This window comes from Triturus cristatus, chromosome 4_2 (assembly GCF_964204655.1).
Source record: "Triturus cristatus chromosome 4_2, aTriCri1.1, whole genome shotgun sequence".
Lineage (NCBI taxonomy): Eukaryota > Metazoa > Chordata > Amphibia > Caudata > Salamandridae > Triturus > Triturus cristatus.
Genome location: NC_140586.1, coordinates 197346262 through 197365959, shown reverse-complemented (window position 1 = coordinate 197365959; position 19698 = coordinate 197346262). Strand labels below are relative to the sequence as shown.

Below are 19698 nucleotides of genomic sequence, written 5' to 3'. Positions count from 1 at the left end.
ATCTCAGCCCGACCATAAACTAGAGCACACACAGCTATTTCTTTCTAATCCCTAGGAACAGTTACCCTCTCAATATATACAAGTGTTCCCTCAACAACATCTTTAGGGGAACCGCTTGGGCCTCTACAAAACATTACTAGCTCAATCATCATTGAGTACCAGTAACAGGGGCTGGACATGCTGTATTACATAATCTGTTTTGTGAAGGTGAACCTAGTTTCTGATCACATATATGCTGTTTGACTGTTTTGGTTAGCTTAATTGAAGCATGCAAATCCATGAAAGATCAAATGTCTCAGAAGAAAAGGTTGCCTCTCATTACAGTTCTTCACCATTGGTTTCTTTCATAGTTTCAAATGCGAATTGCTCTCCTCCTGGTTCACACAGCTCCAAATTATTTATCTTTAAAAGGTTTAAGCATATTACTTTTGATGCCGCTGGTGAAGTTGAAGCTCTGAATGTCTCCACCTTATTGGTCACACTTCTGCTTTCATAATGCCATGAATAGAGTACACATGGTCTCCAGGTGTATCAATGTTATTTTGGCGTATGTAACCACTGTTATTTTAACATGAATAGTCTGACAACAAAGAATAAAAAAATCATGTAAATCTATGAAAGATATAAACTCTGGAAAACTTTAGTTTACAGGTAATGAAATGTCCTTTAGTTTCTGAAGAACATGTTTCCTGTGGAGATAACCAAGACTTTCTTTTCTGCTGTTTTGAATCTCTTTATGCACTTGTTTGTTGCAAGTTAATTGGAAGGTATTGGCCTGTTTTATATTCAATGTATCCCCTCCACCCATCAGTTGTTACGGCCAAAGTCGGGAATCGCTCTTCCCTACGGAAGGGCATGCAACTTTGAGATCTAAAGTATTTTGATAGTCTTGGTGTTTTGATCGTTCTTGCAAAATATGCCATCTTTGGCATTCTCTAAGCACATTCTTTTCGGAAACATTGTGGAACACTGCATGTACTATTCTGCTTAAGTGAATCCAGGTTAGTTTTCATCCTCGGTGGGAGAAGTCTTTGCTTGACAGACTGTAGCAACTAATTCATCACCTCTCAGACCCCTGCCATTGTAAGAATTAAAAGCTGGTCTTATATTTGAAACAAGCTTAGAAATTAGGACATGTCATAGCTTGGATGCTAGATACTGGATTTAATGTTTATTAATGTGTTAACTGTTCTGTATGGTACTGTGAGGGACTACCTTCACATTAGACTGCTTTGTGGATTTTGTTTCCATCCACATATACATTGAGTGATTTATATATCTGGTAGAAACTTCAAGCTGCAGATTCCTTACCTCAGAATTTCCCTAGGCGTCAGACTGAATCCGAAAGATTTTTCGGGAGCAGTAACCCTGCATCCCAGTGGCTGGCGTTGATCAGCCCCACATTTTATCTGAGTCGTCCACAATGGAAGGGACATCCACTGCACCAATGTAGACTCGACCCAGGCGTGCTAACGTCATTTCTTTTCATCCAGAGCAGAGCTACCCCCCTCAGTCACTTTTTGTCGACTTCTTTTGAGGTTTTTCCCTACTGGTGTGGCAGGGATGTCCTCCAAGAAGGCAGATTTCAAACCCTGTGGTGCCATTCATCAACCAATGTTGGTGATGCACCTGCATCTTGTATGCCTGTGGTGCCTCGAGTACAAACACAGCACAGTTGTGCTCCGACTGCCGTGCCATGAATCTCGAGGCCTTGCGGGAATGATCCCTCGAGCTCATGGCGGCTCTGCGTGCAACCCTGTGATGTTCGAGGTCCCGGTCAAGGGGAAGGTTCTGGGAGTGGTTGCAGAGTCTGAGATCCTAATTGCACTCCGTCATCTGGACACTCTGGTAAGTCCCATCACAAGAAGTCGTTGATGAGGTCTTCAACTTCTCCTCGTCCGTAAGCTGACAAGGGTGCATCTGCATTCAAGATCCGGCTCCAAAGTAAAGCCTGGTTTAACTCCGTGCCTCCCTGACCTTCCAGGAGCCGGAGCGACACCCTGTTCAACTGAAGGATTTCTTAGGCCATGCGCGTCCTATTTGGGTGTCCAAACCCCTCCAGTGCACCATCGGGCCACAAGCGATTGGCAGGGGCCCCATCTAGTTCTGCACTGGTGGTTCCAGCTCTAGTCAGGCCCTAAGGATCTGGGCTTGGACCGGTGCCAGTCGCATCCAACTTGGTCCTCCGTGACGCGTTCCCGATGCAGACTCTCCCAGCACTGCCATCCCCATTCTGATCCCCCAATCCGATATGGTGCCGTAGGGGTATCGCCAGGCGCCGACTAGAGCCTTGCTTCCTAGATCGCAGCCTGAGCCCTATTTCTTTGGCTTAGGACTTGGGGAGGAATGGGAGGGGTCGCTGGACCCTGAGGAGTACCAGCCATATGAAGACAACCCTAACATGGACTGGTGTGAGTAACTGGTAGAAGCCAGATGACCTAAAACCTCTCTAGATACTGGTCTGCTTTCTCCCCCTACTATGGCAACAGAGGAGGTCGTCTAATGCAATGGTGGTGCAGAGGGCGGTTGAGGTCCTTGACCTTCAGTTTCCCTCAGTGGCAGTCAAGACTAATGTCTTGACTGAAGTGCTGCAACCAGGATTCTCTGGTTCGCCCACCAGACAATCAGCACCCTAACCCAGAGAGCTTGGTGGTCCAAGCCTCGACATCCCATGTATATTCTGGGGCATTCCCTACCGCTCCCCCCCCGTATACTGGCACTGCAGTCTCTGTGGGGCACGATTGAGCAGGTGCTGCCAATGGTCCTGGAGGAGGTCCGGGCTGTACTCTGAATATTGCAGATGGGAGAGATGCAGCAAAGTTCACTATCCGTTGTGGACTTGACACGACCGACTCACTGGGCAGAGCAGAATTGTTGACTGCCTTGAGGCGCCACGCCTGGTTGAGGACAACTGTTTTTTCTGGGTATGTCCAGTACTCTCTTACGAACATGCCCTTTGATGGCATTCATCTCTTCTGAGACATGCCGATTTTGGCGCTGGAGTGCTTCAAGGATTGTTGGGCTGCGGCCTGGTCCTTGAGCCTTTTTATGGCCTCACATCCCCAATCTGCCAATCCACCTGTTATGGCTACGGAAGGAGTTACCAGAAGCGCCAGTTCCCTCCCAGCCACCGAGCCATGCAGGTTACCCAGCCTCTGCATGGCCATAGGTGCAGTACCCACAGACCTAGTCGGTCTACTAAACAGCAATCTGGTCAGTCCACCCCCATCCCAGAAAGCTGCAGCCTCCAAAGCCTCCTATTCTGCCCTCTTACCAGCATGGGCACCCAGTTGGAGGCAGGGTTCGCCATCACCTGCCCCACTGGCCGTCCATCACATTGGACTGTGGGTTTTGCAAATCGTCTGAAAGGGCTAATCCCTCCCCTTCGTGACAACTCCTCCCTCCATGTCACCATCTCATGATTAGGTGATGGAAGATCTGTCCTTTCTCCACAAGCAAGTTACAACTCTCTCGCCCAATGGGATCCATAGAGGGTGCCAGTGCCAAAAGTGGGTTATTTGCTATTCCCTCTACTTGCTGGTTTCTAATAAGGATGGAAGCCTTTGTCCAATTCCAGACCTGCAGCCCCTTAACTACTTCCTCAAGGAGAAGTTCAGAATGCTCACATTAGCTTAGGTCCTGTCTGCTCTGGACACAGGAGACCAGACTGTAGCTTTAGACTTGCAAGACTCTTATTCCCACATTCCTGTCCTGCCTCCCCACCGGTGTTACCTGCAGTTTACAGTAGGCCAAGAGCATTTTCAGTTCACTGTGCTCTATTTTGGCCTTACCCGCACCCCTCAGGTGTTCATCAAGGTGATGGCAGTGGTTGCAGCGCACCTGCGGAGATGAGGGTGTGCCAGTCTTCCCCCATCTTGACGAATGGCTGAAGGTGGGCTCGCCCCAGGCTGTTTTCTCCCACCTCCAGACTACGGTGAACTTCCTGCACTTGCTAGGGTTCACTATCAACATGCCAAAATCACACCTGACTCCCTCTCAGTTACTCCCTTTCATCGGAGCCATTCTGGAAACAGTGCAGTTTTGTGCTTATCCTCTCGAGCGGCGAGTCCAGGACATTCAGGCTATGATACTTCTATTTCAGCCTCTATCCTGGATTTCGGTAAGACTTTACTCTGAGGCTTTTAGAACTCATGCCCGCCTGCATTTTGCTGGTAACTCGTGCCCAATGGCATATGCGGGCTCTGCAGTGGGACCCGAAGTTCCAATGGGCACAGCATCAGGGAAACTTTTCCGACATGGTGCAGATCTCAGAGGGAACTGCAAAGGATCTGCAGTGGTGGCTAATGAACCACAATTGGGTCAGAGACAGACCCCTCTCCCTTCCCCAACCAGTTCTGACAGTAGTGACCGATGTGTCACTCCTGTTATGGGGTGGCCATCTGATAGAGGTGAAGATCAGAGGACTCTGGCCTTTGGTGAAATCCGGAGTCCACATCAACCTGCTGGAGCTCCATGCGATCTGATTGGCATTGAAAGCCTTTCTAGCCTCCATCAAGGGAAGACTAGGGCAGGTGTTCAGACAACACCATCGCCATGTGGATCTGAAAGAAACACGTTAGTTAGATTCCTCACCTTAGAATATCCCCAGGCGTCAGACTGGATCCGGAAGATTTTTCGTCAGCAATACCCCTTGCGCGTCGCTAGGCGTCGTCTGCGGCTCCGCGTCCGTCGACGGCGTCGTGCGCCGGAAAGACGTCGTCAGAGTACTTAGACGCCGCCCTCGCGCGCTGACGTCAGTTCATCTTTTTTCCGCGCCAGTAAGCGCAGATCCGGGAGAGCTACCCCTTTTAGTCTTTTTTGACTAAGTTTTTTTATCCTTTTTGATCTTGTCTCGACTCCGGTGCCGGTAGGATGCCTGGTTTTAAAGCCTGTGCTGACTGCAACCGCTTGATGTCGGTTACGGATCATCACTGCCGGTGCCTTTACTGTTTGGGCCTCGACCACGACGCGGAGTCGTGCTCGGACTGCAAGGCCCTGACCTCGAAGGCTAGACGGGAGCGGTCCCGTAAGCTTCTCGAGCTTCGCCACTCGGCTCCTCTCGATCCCGGTCCAGGAGGAGGTCCAAGGATCGGTCGCGGAGCCGCAGCCGATGTCATCATCGATCGTCTGGCTCCAAGTCTTCGGGTAAGTCGAAGCACTCCAAGAAGTCCAAGAGGCGACACCGCTCTTCGGACTCCCCTCGCCGGTCGCGCGACTCGGCCGAGGGTCAGGGTGGTTCCACCCCCGCGGCTCCAGCGGAGCCACAGGCGCCGCGCAAGTCCGCATACCCGCCGGTCCCTGGGACTGACGCGACGCTGGCGGAAGTCAGTGCCTTCCTCTCGGCCATGAGGAACCTGGCTCCGCCGTCGACGCCCGCTGGCGCGCCTTCGGGCCCCGCGGACCCGACTGGGCAACCTTGCATGCCGCCGGCTCCGGCCTCGACGCCGCAAGTGCCCGAGGGACCCGTCCCAGAGTCCCCGCCGACGCCGGTTGACCTCGTCACGCCTCCTCCGCCGGCGTCGACACCGGTTCCACCTCCGACGCCGGCTCCGCTCGGCGTCGTGCCCCAGTTCAGCCCGCTCCGGACCCGGCGCCGTTACGGCGTCGATGGACGCCGCGTTCGGCGCCGCTGGAGACACATTATGTCTATCGTCCGGCTCCGATCCTTCCTCCTGTTTACCAGGAATCGGATGACGGGGGCGATTGGGAGGGGTCCGAGGATCCTATGGCCGTTCAGGCTCAACTGTCACAGGACTGGGCAGATGAACTGGGGGAGGCCAGTGGTCTGGATACCTCTCTAGACACTGGATTCATCTCTCCTCCGACTGTGGCTTCGGAGGAGGGTGCTGCTTTCTCTGTGGTGCTGCGCAAGGCGGCCGCAGCCCTTGGGCTCGAGCTACCTGCCGTGGCTGTGAGAACGAACGTCCTCACTGAGGTGCTTCAGTCTGCAGCAAGCTCCACTGAGCCTCTGCTGCAATTCAATGAGGCCCTCATTGACGTTCTGCAGGGCACCTGGTCCAAGCCCTCCACAGTCCCTCCTGTGGACAGGAACGTCGCCAGGCGCCACCGCCCTGCTCCGGGCGACCCCAGTTTTCTGTCCCAACACCCTACCCCCGAGAGCCTGGTTATCCAGGCTTCTACCTCCCAATCCTCCTTCCCGACCGCTCCGCCGGACCGGGATTCCAAGAGACTGGAACAGTTTGGCAAAAAGCTGTTCTCCTCCCTTAGTTTGGGCCTGCGGTCCTTGAACACCGCCTGTCTTTTGGACCGTTATTCCCACTCTCTGTGGGATACGGTGGAGGACGTGCTGCCCCTGTGTCCGGAGGAGGTCCAGACACGACTTACCCAGGCTCTGGCCGATGGGAGGGATGCAGCACGACATGCTATCAGATGTGGGCTTGACACTACGGACTCGCTGGGTAGGGCGATTTCTACCACGGTGGCGCTTAGACGTCACGCCTGGCTGCGGTCCACGTCCTTTTCGGGCGATGTCCAGAGCACTCTCATGGACATGCCCTTTGATGGCACTCGCCTTTTTGGTGAGAAAGCGGACAGTGCGCTGAATCGCTGTAAGGACTCCCGGGCTACGGCCAAGTCCTTGGGCCTCTCTGCCCCGCGGTCGCAAACTTCCGCCTTTCGTGGCCAAGGAAGGGGTGCCTCCTCATGTCCGCCTAGCCACCAGCCGCAGAACCAACCTGCGCGCGGACGTTGTTTCCGCCGAGGCGGTTCTGGAGGACGACGCGGTCAGCCCACATCCACCCCGGCAGCATCCGCCTCAAAGCCTTCCTAGTCCGAGCTTTCAGGCCCATTCCACGCCAGTGGGTGGCAGAGTTCGCCATCACCTGCTCCACTGGCGGTCCATCACATCGGACAGGTGGGTGCTGCAAATCGTCCGAAGGGGCTACTCCCTCCCCTTTGAGACGACCCCTCCAGCCATGCCACCGCAGCACCACCGTATCTCGGGGGATCATTTGAATCTTCTCCACGAGGAAGTTTCGGCCCTCTTGGCCAAGGGGGCCTTCGAGCGCGTTCCGAGCCCAGAAGTAGGTCGTGATTGTTATTCCCACTACTTTCTGGTTCCCAAGAAGGGCAAAGGGGGCCTACGCCCTATCTTGGACCTCCGGAACGTCAATGCCTTCCTCCGGAAGGAGAGGTTCAAGATGTTAACTTTGGCTCAGGTTCTAGCTGCCCTAGACCCTGGAGACTGGATGGTAGCGTTGGACTTGCAGGACGCATATTTCCACATCCCCGTCCTGCCGGCCCACCGGCGTTACCTGCGGTTCACGGTGGGTCAAGAGCACTTTCAGTTTACCGTGCTCCCCTTCGGCCTTACCAGCACCCCTCGGGTGTTCACGAAAGTGATGGCGGTGGTCGCAGCTCATCTGCGCAGATCAGGGATTCCAGTCTTCCCCCATCTCGAGAACTGGTTGTTGAAGGCGGGCTCGCCCCAGGCAGTCGTCTCCCACCTCCAGACTACGGCGGATCTCCTGCATTTGCTGGGGTTTTCCATCAACGTGCCGAAGTCACACCTGAGTCCCTCTCAGAAGCTCCTCTTCATCGGAGCGGTTCTCGATTCGGCGCAGTTCCGGGTCTATCCGCCGGAACAGCGGGTCTGGGATATTCAGGCCCTGATTCCCATCTTTCGGCCTCTATCCTGGGTTTCGGTCAGGCTAGTGTTGCGGCTTCTGGGGCTGATGGCCTCCTGCATCCTACTAGTGCATCACGCCAGGCGGCGCATGCGGGCTCTGCAGTGGGACCTGAAGTTTCAGTGGGCCCAGCATCACGGCAACCTGTCCAACCATGTCTTGATCTCGGAGGGCACTGCACAGCAGTTGCAGTGGTGGCTCACGGACCGCGATTGGGTCACGGGCAAGAGCTTCTCCCTTCCCCAACCGGAGCATGTCGTAGTGACGGATGCGTCCCTCCTGGGATGGGGTGGCCATATGGGAGAGGCGGAGATCAGAGGCCTCTGGTCTCCGGCGGAGTCTCGCCTCCACATCAACCTGTTGGAGTTGAGAGCGATCCGGCTTGCACTGAAAGCTTTCCTTCCCTCTGTCAGGGGAAGTGTCGTGCGGGTGTTCACGGACAACACCACCGCCATGTGGTATTGCAACAAACAGGGCGGGGTGGGGTCGTGGACCCTTTGTCAGGAGGCTCTGCGCCTCTGGACGTGGCTGGAACACCAGGGCGTCACCCTAGTGGTTCAACATCTGGCGGGCTCTCTGAACGCCAGAGCAGACTAACTCAGCCGCCGGTGCATGATGGATCACGAATGGCATCTGAACTCCGAAGTGGCGCAAGGTCTCTTTCAGCAGTGGGGAGAGCCTTGGTTAGATCTATTCGCCACCGAAGAGAACGCGCAATGTCAGCAGTTCTGCGCATTGGAATTTCCAAGGTGGCACTCGCTCGGAGACGCTTTTCGTCGCGAGTGGAGTTGCGGTCTGTTGTACGCCTTTTCGCCTATACCACTTCTGCCCAGAGTGCTGAAGAAGATCAGGCGCGACCGGGCCCAAGTCATCTTGGTGGCTCTGGATTGGGCACGAAGGTACTGGTATCCCGAGCTACTCAGTATGTTGACTGATCCTCCGATACGTCTGCCCCTTCGGGAGGATCTTCTGTCGCAGCAGCAGGGGACGGTCCTCCACCCGAACCTATCCAGCCTCCACCTCCATGCGTGGAGATTGAGCGGCGGCAGTTGATGCCATTTGACTTGCCTCCTGAAGTCTGTGATATCATTCTGGCAGCCAGGCGTCCCTCCACAAAGACGGTATACGCCTGCCGGTGGAACAAATTTGTGACATGGTGCACAGCAAAGGCTGTGGATCCCCTTTCCGCCCCTCTTTCTGAGGTCCTCCTCTTTCTTCTTTCTTTGGCCCGGCAGGGTTCTGCCCTGGGCACCTTGAAAGGTTATCTTGCTGCCATCTCTGCCTTCTTGCGGCTTCCTGATCAGCCTTCTCTTTTCAAGTCCCCTGTCGTTACACGCTTTCTAAAAGGCATTACTCACACGTTCCCTCCTGTCCCTTTTGTAATGCCTCAGTGGGACTTGAATCTTGTTCTCACATTTCTAATGTGCGCTCCCTTTGAGCCTCTTCATAATTGTCCTCTTCATCTGCTGACGCTTAAGACTGCTTTTCTGGTAGCCATCACCTCGGCTAGACAGGTGAGTGAGCTCCAGGCTTTATCATCAAAGCCTCCTTTTCTCTCTGTTCATCCGGACAAGGTTGTCCTCCGGCCTCGTCCCTCCTTTCTTCCGAAAGTGGTGAGCCCCTTTCATCTTGGGCAGTCTGTCACCTTGCCCACCTTCTTTCCGCCTCCGCATCCTTCCAAAGAGGAAGAGAGGCTCCACCGTCTGGACCCAAAACGTGTGCTTTCCTTTTATCTGGACCGCACGAAGCAGTTCCGGGTGGACGACCAACTTTTCGTTGGATACGTGGGTGCTAAGAAGGGGAAAGCTGTGCACAAACGGACCATCTCTCGTTGGGTCGTTTTGTGCATCAAAATTTGTTATTCCTTGGCAAAAAAGGACCCTCCTGTTGGGCTGCGCGCCCATTCTACTCTGGCCACGGCGGCTACTACTGCTTTGGGACGGGGTGTCCCTTTGCAGGACATCTGTCGGGCGGCAACGTGGGCTTCGCTACACACGTTTGCCAGGCATTATTGCCTTGACAGCCAAGTCCGGAGGGATGGCTTCTTTGGCCGTTCTGTCCTCCAGGACTTTCTGGTGTGATCTTGGTTCACAGACCCACCACCGGGGATGGTATTGCTTGGGTATCTATTCTAAGGTGAGGAATCTAACTAACGTGTTTCTTTCAGATGAACAAGTTACTTACCTTCGGTAACGATGTATCTGTAAGAAACATTAGTTAGTTAGATTCCTCACACGACCCACCCATCCTCCCCGTTCTGCGAACTGACATCTAGGGTTAAGGTTATCCTTTTCAGGCCCCTAGATTTTATTTTTGGCACCAGTGTCGGTCTTTTGCATGGCTCTGCGTTCCTGGCGCGGAAAGCTATGTACAAGAACTGACGTCAGCGCGCGAGGGCGGCGTCTAAGTACTCCAACGTCATTCCGGCGCACGACGCCGACGACGGACGCGGAGCCGCAGACGACGGCTAGCGACACGCAAGGGGTATTGCTGACGAAAAATCTTCCGGATCCAGTCTGACGCCTGGGGATATTCTAAGGTGAGGAATCTAACTAACTAATGTTTCTTACAGATACATCGTTACCGAAGGTAAGTAACTTGTTCTACTGCAACAAACAGGACGGGGTGGGGGTCGTGGACCCTTTGTCAAATGCCCTGCCTCTCTGGACACAGCTGGAACGTCAGGGCATATCGCTGGTGGTTCCAACACCTAGCGAGCTCTCCGAACACCAGAGCAGACAAACTCAGCTGTCGATGCCTAACTGATCACAAATGACACCCCACCCAGAGGTGGCGCAAGGTCTCTTTCAACAGTAGGGTGAGCCTTTGTTAGATCGGTTTGCCTCCGCTGAGAACACGCAATATCAGCAACTTCGCATGCTGGAGTTTCCAAGGCAGCTCTCGCTCGAAGACTCGTTTCATCTTGAGTAGAGTACAGGCCTCTTGTATGCCTTTCGACTCATACCAATGCGGCCCAGATTTCTTAAGAAGATCAAGGACAACTGTTCCCAAGTCATCCTTGTGGCTCCAGACCGGGTACAGAGAGTCTGGTATCCCGAGCTACTGAGCATAGCCATCGATCCTCCGATCAGGCTGGCCATTCAGGAGGTCCTTCTGTCGCAGCAGCAGGGGAGGGTCCTCCAGCCAAACCTGTCCACTCTGCCTTCATGTGTGGTTGAGATGCTGCAGTTGACAACTTTCAACCTTCCTCCCGAAGTCTTCAACCTCATCTCTCCATCAAGACAGTGTACTCCTGCCCCTGGAAAAAAAAGTGTTGCACGGTGTGCAGAAAAAAGCATTAATTCCCTTTCTGAAGATCTACTTATTTATTCTTTCCCTTCCCAGCAGGGCTCTTCTCTGGGCTCGCCTAAGGGCTGTCTTTCTATACTTTTGCATTTGCCTGATTAACACTACTTTTTCAAATCCCCAATTGTACATAGGTTTCTGAAAGGTCTTGTTCATCTTTTCCCTCCTTCACCATTTATCATGCCTCAGTGGGACCTTAATCTGATCTTAACATTCTTGATGTGTGCTCCTTTTGAGCCTCTCCATAATTATCCTTTCAGACTTCTTACGATTAAAACAGCTTTCCTTGTGGCTATTGCATCTGCGCAAAGAGTGAGTGCGCTGCAGGCCTTGTCATCCAAGCAGCCTTACCTCTAAATCTATCCTGACAAGGAGCGACTTCACTGGCTGAAATCCAAAATGAGCATTGTCTTTCTACCTTGATCGCACACGGCCAACTGTTCGTGGGGAATGTTGGTATGAAGAAAAGTCGGCCTGTACAGAAGCGGACCATCTCAAGATAGGCTGTGCTCTGCATTAAAAACTGCTACGCACTGGTCAAGAAGCAACCACATTCCAAAAAGCTAAAGCTGTGACCACTGCATTAGCCCACAGAGTTTCAACCCTGGGCATCTGCCAGGCAGCAACTTGTGCCTCTCTGCACACGTTCACTATACTACTGCCTGGACAGTTGGGTCTCTTTGGATGGGCACTTTGCCCATTTGGTCTTGCAGGACTTTTTGGTGTGAAATTGTTTCGCATAACCACCTCTGGGGAGTTATTGCTTGGGTTTCTATTCTAAGATACAGAATCTGCTGCTATAAGTCTCTATCTGATGAACAAGTTACTTTCCTTTGATAACACCTTATCTGGTAGAGACTTTATCTAGCTTCAGATTCCTTACTGACCCACCCATCCTCCCCGCAAAAAGATTTCCTGGGACAGGGCTGATCCCTTTTAGTGCCCTAGTTTTCCATTCCGGTGGTCAGTGTTCTTAATGGCTCCCCGCTTCTGGTGTGGAAAGTTGTGAAAAGAAACTGATGCCAGCATGCCTGGGTGGTGCCTCTATAGGTGCTGCGGGTGTCACTTCCAGCATGGACCATGATGCACGCGGAGCAGATTAACACTGCCTACTGGCGTGCAGGGGTAATGCTTACAAAGAATATTCCTGATCCGGCCTGATACTTGCGGGAATTTCTAAGGTAAGGAATCTGCAGCTAGATCTAGTCTCAACCAGATAAGGCATTGCCAAAGGTAAGTCACTTATTCATTGGGTAGAAGCTAAGGTGAAGTGTGGATTGCAAGAAAGTATTAAGTGACTTGGCATTAGGCAAGCAACTTGCCCTGACATATCAGGGTTTCTGGGCTACAATGATTGATTTTATTTAGAAAGTAGTGAGATTTTAATATGTTCAAACATAACCTTAACAGTTATCCTACTCTTGCTATGCATAAAAAAGCCCCTTTCTTGGCCGTATAATCTCTGCATAGAGGATTGTTTTGAGGAGGTGTGAGGGAATGTGGATCTTCCTTCGTTGTGGCTCTCCCCACTTTCAATGAGCAGTATAATCTTTCTCGTTGGATAGTTCATGTTAGATGTGTTTTATGCAGAGTTCCTTTATGTTCTCCGTGTACAAGCGTTCATATCTTTAGAGTACAGTGTACCTCTTCTCCAAAGCATGTTTAGGGATTTTGATGCCTGCGAAATGACCGAGATATTATTCAAGCTTTGCACTTTTGCTGCCTCCTACGCAGTAAGGGTCATAGAACTCATGAGTTCTCCTTCAGTTGAGCTCCATGAATAATCATAAGCAATGAATAGTCCCACCCACATGGAGGATTCCTGAGCACTTTTTTCAAAGTATACATTTTTGTGTTAAATCTTCGCCTTACTTCAAGAAGGCCCGGAATTTTTATGTAACACAAGAAATAATTCAGTAGTCTGTATTGTAGGCTCGCTTGTCCAATTCCATTAGTTTGCTTTAAAAACCGATGCCCCTAGAACATTTTGTGACATTTAAAGAAACCTCTTACACAAACCTTTTTTGTAAGTTAAATGACAGGAAAAGAATTGTGAACAACCAACCAAATAGGCTGCACCTATGTTAAGCTGAAAAGTGACACTGCGCATTTAAGGATGCCAAGCCCGCCAGTATTCCATTATGCTGCGTATGTGGCAGTTGGCTCAGTTCTTTTTTCCCCTCTGCTGGTGACTTAATTCTGGACCACTGAGCTCTGCCTTTACAGGCTTTTTTTCTCTTGGAAAAATTTCCAATCCTTATTCAATCTGACTTCATTCATTGTTCTTGAGGGCTTAGAGTATTTTTCTTGATTTACCTGACAGCAAATATTTTTCCTTTGAGGAAATACAATCTATTTTTTCAAGTTGTCCTGCTGGTGGTGGTTAGATAGCTTAGACAGACCCCCCCCCCCCCTCCCCTCCCCCCATGACTTGTGTTTTCTCTGTGTTTTGGATTCTCGCATCCCAGGCAGATGCAAGCAAGGGCTTCCTTCAGACCAACTTTAAAGGAGCATGAGAAGATTCTCCTTCATGGGCAAGAAGAAAAGCAAAGACCTCAGGGATTCCTCTCTGGTAGCGCTGGAAGGTCTCGGTAGCGAGGAGAGTGCATTCCCTTGCCAGTATTCTGCCAATATCGAAGAACTCCCACAGAGGGAGATCCAAGAGGAGACAGGAAAAGAAGAGGCAGACGCTTTGCTGATCGACTTTGAGGACTTCGGTATAGAGCAGAGGTTCTGCTCCTAAATGTTTGTGTTGCAACATCATTTGATGTTTAAATTCTATTCACTGTTTCTGTACAGAAAACTGTGGATTGGCTTAAATGAATGAAAGTGCAGAGACTTCCTTCAAAATCAGACTGAGTATTCCAGATCCACCAATTAGGCCTATTTCTCCGCTGGTGATGCCAGACCCATCATCTCCGGTTCATTCGTCTTTTTGCCATCTGCTACCTATGCCTCCTGCTCTTCCACCTCCCACCACCTCCACCATTGATCCCTGTAGCTACATTTCCTTTGGAACTCCAAAGTAGAAATTCCCTTGAAGATGAACTAGAATTACGTATAAAATCATTCTTTCCTGCCTGTGGGGTCCTCTGTCTGCAATATTCTAATTTCCTTTTATATCCGGGAAAGAAAGAGTGAAAGTGCTAATTGTGCCAGTGTGTACAGTGTGTAATGTATTCCCATGAGAGCTGTATAAATTATAGGTGCCCACAGGCAATTGCTGTGGTAGTCTACCGTTGTATTTGGCTAGTTGAAAGTTCCCAGCACACTGAAGACTGTCCATCATTATTGCAAACAGGACAAGTTTTAAACATTGTACCAGAAGCAAAATATTTAGTACTTCCCAACAATAAAGTGCAGATAGACACAGAATGGGGGCAGTGGAGTCACTTGGAACAGTGTAATGATAACCCTCTGGTCTGAAGAAGAGCAATCCCACTGTACAACTCTTGAAACTGGGAGATTCTTTATTTAAATTTTACACAGATTGACATTACCACTGCCAAATATCAAATAAGCTAGTGTGGAGGTGTGTGGGGTTGGATACATTTATGTAACATATGATGTGCTAGTTCTTTGCACTCTACTTTGCATTTCAATCATAGCCTTCAGTTAAATTAGGGAGAGGAAGCCAAGGGCTGGTGCAGATCCCTTCCAAATTTGATTGCCCAAGAGCACTTCGACTTTTCTAGGTGTGGAATTTCACAAGTAGATTTTGTTTGCTACTGGCCTCATGGGTTCTGTTTGTCTGTGTGAGTTTCCCCCAACAGTGTGGTTTTGGGGAGTGTAAGAACAATAATTGTCGGAATTTATCGAAACCATCCACTAGTTTCTCTTTCAGTTGGTTCTACGAAAGTTGATGTAGGGAACTTACCAGGAGACTTGCACTTTTGAGACCCTTTAGTTCTCAGTCGGCATCTACTTCCTTACAGGTTTTGTCTCCTTTGTTATGAATCTGCTAGGTTGATGGGTTGAAATACCTTGGCTGCATAAATCCTTTTTTTTTTAGTTTCACACCTCAAATAAAAGTTAATCAGTGGAAAGCACTGTACAGTAATCAACTTTCTCCGTTGTGCTCCTTTGTAGAGGTTAAAGGTCTAAATGCTTGATTGTCTACAGACAAGGTTTCCCCTGGAAGGAGAAACCCCACTTAACTGCTCTACATTGAAAGCAATGGACATACCGTTAAACCACACGTAAGATAGACCATACCATTAAATGCCAAATGGAGTAGTGTTTAACATAACCTTAATATACTTAACTCTTCTATTGGAAACAAGGAACTGTTCAATACAATTGTATTATCACTGTATTGGGGTGCATGGTACAAAGAGAAAGGAATCAGAACACTGTGCTGAGCGTTTTTGTGTGTAGGTGTAATTAATATTGCATGAAAAAAGTGTTAATAAAATATGAAAATTGTAAGAGGATAAAGAGTTGTAAACAATTTCTTCATTGACACTTACTTGCCTGTGTCTGAGTTTGAAGAAAGGGGCAACTCTGTATTCATTTTTGCTACATAAAGGTCTACATTTTACATTTTGGAAATGAGTATGGGTTAGACTGCCATTTGGACACAATGGTTGATTCTGCCCAGGATAGGATTTCATGTGCCAATGTATAATTGGACTGATTCTCTTACTTTGTGGTCCTTGCAAACTGTTTAGACTTGATGTTTCCTCTTTGGGTGCATTACAATTTAATGTATAACTTAGACAGAGTCTCTGGTCAGCATTAAGTTTTTACATTTTCTTGGTCTAATCTCCCCCTTCCCCTCTTGTTTCCAGATGGAGGACAAAATAAAGGAGACAATAAATTACAGCGGAAACCACAGTGACTTCAACTTAATTAGGAAAGATAACTGAGATGATTGGCTGGCCATTGGAACTTGCCCAGCTGTAACATGCTTGTGCTGCACATGGTTGCTGTCAATGTTTACAAACTCTGATCCCAAGCACTGTGGATACTGGGAAGAATACTTGTTCAAAGGAAGAGGAATGGCCAGTCCCATGCACAGTTACCAACTACCCACCAGGTGGAAGCACTCTCATTAGCAGGTTGTGCAGGGCACCAGTGATGAATGCATGACTCGGATGCAGATTGGCTTGAAGGAGAGCAGGGTTTTCAGGTGTTGGGAGAGTAGCCCTCTGTAGAATGTTCATAATGGGAGGTCCCTCCCATCCAGACTGAGGAAATATCTTAAAACACCAAGCGAGAATTGATCATGTCCTAAACATCCAGTTCTCTGATGCTGGATATTTTGAGATTCTGAGCATTTGCTGTCTACTGCTGAATCTTCAGTAGCTGGTGTCCTTCAGTGCTACAAGAGACCAGAATGGTGCTACAGCTTCCCGGGACAGCGGAAGAGGGTATGATGAGTGATTTGTTGGCTAATGGCTTCTTAGTGGCAGAGCTCCCATTACTTTCTTAGACAATATGGTTGTTTTGGCCTCTGCTGCATGCTACAGGATCTGAATACTGTATGAAAACCTGCTCTATTCAGAGGCGTAAGAGGAACCGCGCTTTCCACAGAGAAATAGTACTAGCTTCCAATGAAAGGAGTTATACATTTATATATCTGTAAATATGTATGTATCTTTGTATATATAATATGGAATTGCTTATTTAGCTATTCCTTAGGTTAGAATGCAGTTTCTATGCTAAATAAAAATATCTATATTAAAGATATCGCTTGGCATCTTTCGTGTTTATTGTCCATTTTGATTAAATCATTACAGTCAGAAAAATAGAAGTTCAAGCAATTGATATTGAAATGTATACATATCAAGTGATCTGAGTGGCAAGCATGTGGTTCTGAGCTTTGAAGACTATGCAAAGGTTGCTCATCATCTGCTTCTTTCAGTTTCTTATAGGTTCATGATATTACCAAGCAACACAATTGTGCATCACAAAATGCTGGAAATGTCTCCTTTTGGGGGGGGGGGGGGGGGCTTGATTGGTAATCTTAAGTACCCATGTGTGTGACCCCAGACCACCTTTTAAAATATGTAGCTAATTTTCTTATCCTCTAGAAAACGGGTTTTTTTTATCAATAAATGAAGCAATTTTGACAACCTTTTGTTAACTAAATTGGCCAGTCTTCTTTTGTATTCTTTCAAAAAGAAGCATTTTTTTATTTTTTAAAAGATCATTTCAGACACAAACATTTTCTAAGGAAAATTAGAGTAGAGAAGGGCATTGTTACTAGATACGCTGCAGCCTACAGAGGCTGAAAAAACGACACTTTAAAAAAAAAAAAAAATTGCAGCTGCTTGCAACAGGATCCTGGAGCACGGAGCCACGCTTTTGTTTTCCCCTCTGGAACACCTCTCAAAACTTCTGATTAACTTAATTTTTAAACTTTTGATTTTTTTTAAATGTTTTAAGGCCAAAAGCGTGTGTTCTACTTTGCGACAGAAAAGGCTGTTTTTTTCATTGAAAAATACCTTGTTTTTGCAAAGTGTGCCTCCTTTGGAAGTAGGCGCGGAGAGATATTGCATTAGATATTGCTCATAATTGTTCATCTTCCTGAGAGAAATCCAAAAGACTGCACACGTTGCAGAAGAATGTGCAGGCGGATGAAAGTACATGATCATCTGGTCCTTATTGGAACAAAGACACACCACTTGGATTAAATCCAAATTGTCTTGCTCATTCTCACATTGGAAATAGGGAGGAGGGAGTTGAAGGTCTGTGCCCCACCAAGGAGCGAAACATTGTTGAATTAATTCTTTAGCCTAAGAAAACTGGTAACCTTTTCCTTTTGTGTGCTTTATACGTACTTGCAGTCTGTTGGAACAGGTATGAAATCCCAGGAAGCTAAAGTTTACTGTACGAGCACCATATTGTGTTCTCACAATTCTCCTCATTAAAATTCTACCATTAAAAGCCCTCAAACCCTACCATGGAAAGCACAAGAAAGAAGCTTGAAGTTGAGTTGGTATAGATTTTCTTTCCTGGATCTGGGTAGATTGATATTCAAGCTTGGGTTTAGTCGGCCACTAGAGAAACCTTCCAACCCAAGACATTTCAGATAGCTAGAAATCCAGAGGTGTCCTGGATGATGTGGATGCTACCACCAGGGCCCTGACAACATCAAACTTTGGTTCAAAAAACAGAATTTACTCATATTTCTGTAATGGAAAATTCTGTAATTTGTAGACCAATGCAAAAGTACCACTGCCTAGTTTTCCCAGGCTTCTCCTGATAAAAAAAACGGTATCTTCTGTGGGAAGGCCTATCATACTGGATAGTGAACTAGTCAAAACTCTTGACAGTGGGAGTGAGGAGAAGGGTGTGGGAGACATGACCAAGAAACGAAGAAAATAGCTACATAGGGAGTAGGCTTACAAATATTAGACCCATAGTGGGTGGACAAGCAAGTACATCCTATGGAGCAAAGAAATGCTTGAGATTCAGGCTTAAGACCAGGGAACAACCGAAGTCGGGCAAAATGCTGGAATAAATAAGCCTGGCGAAGCTTGTGGACACCATCAGAAGGTAAGAAGGAGCTCAGAGTGCCTCCAGCAAGCATCTTCCTTAAAGTGGATGAGCCACTTGCCAGCAGGCACTGACTGCTGCGTCCAGTTCACTGTTATGCTGTTCACTGGTTCCACAGATACAGCAGCCACCCAGGAAGAGATCACCGTGCTCCCAGAGGTCAGATCCGTCTCCCCAAGGGAGAAGATGCCAGGACCAATCGAAGCCTCCCTTCACCAATACCCTCGGTGCCAGACCCCATGCAGTAACCAGAGCTTGTTAGTCTAATGCGCACTCCAACGCCACAGAGACTGAGCAGCCCATGTGGACGTCTGCATCGAAGAGTCCAGCACCAAGAGTGGCCCAGCTGTTCTGATTTACCTCCCTTTGCAAGTCCAATCGAGATACGTTTGAGATACAGACACCTGCCGACCAAAACCCACTGCACCGGAGCTCCCCGGCCCGGGTCCTGACAACCAACGGTGCTTCCCTGCTCCCAGGAACCCCACGAACCTAGTCCCCCATTGGGAGCTTCCGGACTTGTCCCCAAGTCCCCCTTTTCAGCCTGTTTTTTGGTGCCCTCCCTTTCCCTATGGTGTAGAGCGCAAGGCTACCTACCCATCCAGCACCTCTGCACCCGGACAGTCCTGGGCAGATAAACTTGGAACTGCTGGAGGTGCTTTGGCTGCTGGGCCCCTTAGCACCTTAAGTCCTTAAGGGGACCCCTGAGAACCGTTTGCAAATATCCGAATGCAGTATATGCCTTCTTCTCCATAGGAAATCATTACTGCGTTAAACGCATTTGAGTGAACTGCAAAAACTGAAAAGTGCTTACTTTAACGAAGGTCTTGGTGTTTTAAAATAAATATACTAATACTTGTTGTTTTTCTAAATTGGTCTCGAGTTTATTCTTGAGTGTCTCATTTATTGACTCTGTGTTCAACAAATGTATTAACACTGCCCTCTGATAAGCCTAAACTGCTCGTCCACAGTACCACAAAAGAGCGCATTTGTGATTATTAATTTAAGCCCTGTAAGTCAATAGGGGTCATCGTGACTTTCTATGTAGTATAACTTGTTTTGGAATACTACATAAAAAGCCAGCTTCCTACAATGAGCAATATAGCTAACAAATAATTCCCCTGGCTAAGTAGAAGAGCAAGAGAGATGGGTAGGTCAAATTAAAGGAAATGGGTGGTCTATAGAGATCGAGCAGTGGCGAGTAAGCTGTCGAACTACTTATCATTTTCTATGTAGTTCACAT

At 48.8% G+C, this 19698-nt stretch overlaps 1 protein-coding gene across 4 annotated transcripts in view; it reads left to right on the top strand.

The window, feature by feature from the left end:
* Positions 1-16643, top strand: part of UBN2 (ubinuclein 2) — a 645107-nt gene extending 628464 nt beyond the window's left edge. For all 4 annotated transcript variants that reach the window (XM_085601178.1, XM_085601176.1, XM_085601177.1 and 1 more), the window contains one exon: positions 15743-16643. In XM_085601178.1, the coding sequence (XP_085457304.1) occupies positions 15743-15792 (50 nt within the window). In that variant the 3' untranslated portion in view covers positions 15793-16643. The remainder of the gene's footprint in view (positions 1-15742) is intronic.
* The last annotated feature ends 3055 nt before the right edge of the window (positions 16644-19698 follow it).